The sequence below is a fragment of the Dipteris shenzhenensis genome, chromosome 3 (genome assembly GCF_047967505.1).
Source record: "Dipteris shenzhenensis isolate YYH24624 ecotype China chromosome 3, Dip_SZ_1.0, whole genome shotgun sequence".
NCBI classification, from domain to species: domain Eukaryota; kingdom Viridiplantae; phylum Streptophyta; class Polypodiopsida; order Gleicheniales; family Dipteridaceae; genus Dipteris; species Dipteris shenzhenensis.
The window spans coordinates 16,848,174-16,853,129 of record NC_141598.1 but is presented as its reverse complement, the minus strand read 5'-3'; the positions used below and the strand labels follow the sequence as shown (position 1 = coordinate 16,853,129).

Here is a 4,956-nt window from a genome sequence, read left to right as displayed (position 1 = left end):
CAATCAAACGCAATCAAACCGCCTATAACTATGAAACTACCTACACAGCACCATATAAACTTTCAATGACTTGAGCATAGTCACGAATGCAATCAAACAACTAGCTGCTAATTCCAGAAAATCCAGAACATGCACAAAGCAAGAGAGCCCAAACGCAAAAAACGTGCATGCAATGGTGATGAAGAACACATCCATTGACCATGTTACTTGCGCCACTCTCATATGTTTGCTACATGCAAAGAAAACATCTAAACTTTGTTCGCTATTTACTGAATTGTATTCCCTGGATGCAGCAAGGCCAACGAGGCTCCATCGTAACAAAATGATATAGAATCCAACTGAATGAAATTAATACATCAGTTTATGAACAATTATCAAAATTCTAGACCGAAGCGGGTTGGAATATACCTGCAGCCAGCTTGTTTCCTAGAGAGCTTTACCTGGAGGAAGTCATGCATTCGACTGGAGCTGGATGTATACTTGAAATTGTTCCCTTCGTTCGTAAAGGACAACTAACAAGGGAATAAGAGCGAGATGGACAACACGCTACAGGGGGTTGAAGCAGAGGAAGCTTAAAAAAGCTGTTCTGTTATTCTATGTTCTCTAGTGTTCTGTATGACGGAATTCACAGCATATTGAATGGGTGAATGATCCAGATTGAAAGTTGTGTGATAGGCAGGTGCTTATCCTATTTATGCAAAAGGTACCGCTTTAGTCACATTTTGATTGCGAAGCTATGGGACATCTTGCACTGCATGCAGTAGCTCGTCCACGTCCTTTAGCTTTGGAAAAACAACATGTCCGTTTTCCCAAGATGGCTGGTCTTCCTCCTAATTATAATAATCTCACTTCTTGCATGGTCCCTCCTATTCTGCAATCTCTACTTCTCCTCGTATCAAGCAGCACACTCGAAGCCAGGAAAAGTTTGGACGTCCACCCTCCCCCGGGAAAAATGTTGCCAGTAAGCAGTAGCTTGGTTTTCGGCGTGAAGACTTGTTTAATTGTCTGTGTTAGCTTAGTTTTCGGCATTGGGCTGTGAAGAGGAAAGAGCAAACGGCCAATTGAGTCCACACTCCTGATGCTGCTATTCGATTTTAATATATAAGATTCAAGTACTTACGATCTTGAGGCGGTTGACTGCGTCTGCGCTGGGTACATTTTTCCCACACACCGCCAGCACCTCCTCTCGCGCCCGCTCTTGCCACCCCACGTCACTCCCCAAAAGCATCACCGTCCATGTTAACAGCGTCGACGTCGTATCGTGCCCCGCGAACATGAACGTCTTGCACTCCTCCATAATCTCTCCTATCTCCAGCGTCAGGTTCTTTTGTGTCCCTTGCAATATCTTTGCGTTCGCAGCCACCATCACCCCTAGTAGATCGTCCCCATACGAGCTTGCGCTCTCAGCTTCCAGGCGGCTGTAGATCATCTTACGCAACAACTTGTTCATTTGGCTAGCGAGCATCCAACGGCGGAGATTCGTAGACGTTGGCAACAATCTTCACACCATGCAGCCGACAAAAGAGGAAGTTAACAAGGCTCCTTGCGCAGAAATCCGGGGAGAATTCAAATGAATTTCCGATGGAGTTCCTCTCGAAATCGGGCGGCTGCATTTGCTTACAATTGGCATATAGTATGCCAACCCACTCTTTAACAGCTGCCTTTGGAGATTTGTTTTACAGAATGAGAAACAGCGATTGATCGGCTGCGGGAAGCTGTGGGGACGGAGTCGTGGCTTACCTTGATCCTGGGATGTGGATATTATGAGCGCTCTTGCCAAGGAGAACTTGCTGTTCATGCTGTATCTCGAACAATCGCTTACCCTGATCTGCTAAACTGCTGCCGAAGGCCGTGTGTGCAATAATATCGGCGGTCAAATTTGTAAACTCTCCCAAAACTTCAATCTCCTTACATTTTGACTCATCTTTGTCGATCTCAGATCCCCATTTATCCATGATAGAGACCGCGCATGCTGCAATTGTGGGCGTCATAGCCTGTGTAAAAGAATTGTATCACGAAATCATCCGAGAATCCAATACGATTCACAGTACGAACGCCAAATCGTGAGAAAGCGTTAGTGTTACGGCACTTCATTTCTAGAAATGCACCTTGAGCTTCTCCGAAAAGAAGGCGGGGCTGATAATTCGACGATGTGCAGCCCATTTCTCTGCTGGAAGAAACACTAGACCCTCGCCGACCAACTCGATTATTTCAGGGCTAGGTTTGGGCTTCGAGTAGTGCCCAAACTTGTTCGACAGGACTTCCCGTGCTTCCTCAGGCTCCGTCACAAATACGCTGGCTTCCGGGCCGAACCAAAAGAAAAATGGGTTGCCTACAGAAATGCAGTCAAATACTGTTAGAGTGCGGTACTAACAACAAAATCAGATTGGAGTCCTAGGAACAAAGCATCACCAAATCTCTGTGACCATAAGAAGAAATGTGGTAGGATCCGTGGAGCGATGTCGTGGGAGAGCCGGGTCATAGGAGCGCTGGCAGCTTGCTTTGTCAAAGCAGCGATCTCGGGGGCGTTTCCGCTGAACGCACGGTACGGGAAACCTCTCAAACCCTGACCTGCGAAGAAGCGCTTGGCTCGAAGGGGCTTAAACCACAAGGTCAGAAAGAGTTTCCAAGAAACGTAGGCCAGAGAGATAGCCAAAGTGGTAGCACAGAGAAGAAGGATCCATGTACAGACTCTTCTTGAGGCTGAGAGGACGTCCATGGTACCCGTGTACTGTGGTTTACAATCGATGTGCCACTACTAATTTAAAAGTCGATATAATTTGAAGTTGGTCTAGTTTCTTGATTCGGATACAATTCGAGTTCAAGTATCCATGCCTTACAAGCGAGAACCTCGGATACAATTCGGGTTCAAGTATCCATGCCTTACAAGCGAGAACCTCTAGCGACTGAGCTCTGTGCATGAGTGTGCGGAGGTTCTTGAGTAGTTTCTTATAGCTTTGGGAGATTCTTGAGAAGATTCTGAGATTCTTTGATGAAGAAAAAACAGCCCAAAAACCCCTTTCGTACCCCCTTTCGTGGTTTTTTTAAAGAAAAAGCAGCCCAAAAATCCCTTTCGTACCCCCTTTCTCCCTCTTTCTTTGAAGAAAGGGTTTTTTAAAGAAAAAGTAGCCCAAAAACCCCTTTTGTCAAAGAATCTCAAAATCTCCTCAAGAATCTCCCAAAGCTATAAGAAACTACTCAAGAATCTCCTCTCCGTTTCTTTGCCAAAAGGGTTTTTTAAAAGAAAAAGCAACCCAAAAACCCCTTTCGTCAAAGAATTTCAAAGAATCTCAGAATCTCCTCAAGAATCTCCCAAAGCTATAAGACACTACTCAAGAATCTCCTCTCCCTTTCTTTGGTGAAAGGGTTTTTTTAAAGAAAAAGCAGCCCAAAAACCCCTTTCGTCAAAGAATCTCAGAATCTCCTCAAGAATCTCAAAATCTCAGTAGTTTCTTATAGCTTTGGGAGATTCTTGAGGAGATTCTGAGATTCTTTGATCTCAGAATCTCCTCAAGAATCTCCCAAAGCTATAAGAAACCACTCAAGAATCTCATCTCCTTTTCTTTGACGAAAGGGTTTTTTTAAAGAAAAAGCAACCCAAAAACCCCTTTCGTCAAAGAATCTCACAATCTCCTCAAGAATCTCCCAAAGCTATAAGAAACTACTCAAGAATCTCCTCTCCAAAGCTACAAGAAACCCTCTCTCTCAAAGGGTTGGCTTCCACAAACGCCTTGAGCTCAAACACTGCACCCCCCTATGCTACCCTTTCTTTGAGGAAAGGGGTTTTTGGAAAGCAGCCCAAAAACCCCTTTCGTCAAAGAAAGGGGTCTTTGGGCCCCTTTTTTAACATGGCCCATGTAAAAAAAAGAGGTCTAAATACCCCTTTCTTCATCGAAAGGGGTTTTTGGGCCTCTTTACATAGTCCATGTTGAGAAAACATGCACAAAGGCCCCTTTCTTTGAAGAAAGAGGCATTTGGGCTTCTTTTTTTCACCTTTCGTCAAAGAAAGAAAAACCCCTTTCGTCAAAGAAAGACTCCTTTCTTTGATGAAAGGGGTTTTTGGGTTGCTTTTCCTTAATGGGCTGCTTTTTTACCTTATCTTTGTTACAATATGTAATGCTTTGCAAAAGCCTTTTGTACAAAACTACAGTATCATTAAATCCATATCATTTTTCTACTTTAGCAACACAACAATACAAAGCAACTATAGACATGCTTGGTAGACGCGCAAAATAGCGAGCGCGTCTATAAGCGTTGCTTGAGTAGAGAAACTACGGGTGTGTCTAATAGCATGTCTAACAGCTCGTCTATTTGCGCGTGTATTAACACGTCTATTTGTATGTTTAAACTGAGAAAATACGGGCCCATCTAACATTGCGTTTATCAACGCGTCTATTTGTGCATGTATTAACACGTCTAAATTGAGAAAATACGGGCTCGTCTAACATTGCGTTTATCAGTGCGTCTATTCGCGCGTGTATTAGGGCGTTTATTTGCGCGTTTACACTGAGAATTAGACGCATATTTAGACACAAACCAGAGAATACAGAAAGTGAGATTTTGGTGTACATCATTGCTTTTCAAACGTTGCCCATGATTACCAAAGCACATAATTTTAACAGAAACGTCAATGCTTTTTTGCAAGCCCACATATACAAGAATTAATTGAGGTGAGAAGAATGAGATAATATGTAAAATAGTTTTGCCAATATCAATGATGGGCTACGGTTCAATTTCATCCTCAATGAGATCAACCCTTGTCAAACTATCTACTTCAAAATCCAAACAAGTATTTAGATCTACAAATACATTCAACCCACTACTACTTGTGCTACTCATGTGCTCATCAAAATCAGCCGGTCATCATCACGTCCATGGCCATGATCATCCTCCATATGCTCCATATTAGTAAATGTACTATACATCACTTTGGAACGTGGCATAATAGGTATGACA

The 4,956-nt window shown here is 43.3% G+C and overlaps 1 protein-coding gene across 1 annotated transcript; it reads right to left on the bottom strand.

Annotated features, from left to right (window-relative positions):
- Positions 1-266: 266 nt before the first annotated feature.
- Positions 267-2,726, bottom strand: LOC147903447 (cytochrome P450 CYP72A616-like). The gene is made up of 6 exons (XM_087371744.1): positions 2,413-2,726; positions 2,109-2,332; positions 1,741-1,994; positions 1,121-1,499; positions 441-512; positions 267-338 (listed from the first exon to the last, which is right to left on the bottom strand). The coding sequence occupies exons 1-6, from the start codon at positions 2,717-2,719 to the stop codon at positions 267-269; spliced, it is 1,308 nt and encodes a 435-aa protein (XP_087227870.1). The 5' UTR covers positions 2,720-2,726.
- Positions 2,727-4,956: the final 2,230 nt, after the last annotated feature.

Excerpts from the sequence above, each read along its gene's own strand:
- LOC147903447 (XM_087371744.1), bottom strand. The coding sequence starts at position 2,719 with ATGGACGTCCTCTCAGCCTCAAGAAGAGTCTGTACATGGATCCTTCTT. Across the intron at positions 1,995-2,108 it reads TCTTTTCGGAGAAGCTCAAG|GCTATGACGCCCACAATTGC; the intron begins GTGCATTTCTAG and ends TCTTTTACACAG. Across the intron at positions 339-440 it reads GAATGCATGACTTCCTCCAG|TTGGATTCTATATCATTTTG; the intron begins GTAAAGCTCTCT and ends AATTTCATTCAG.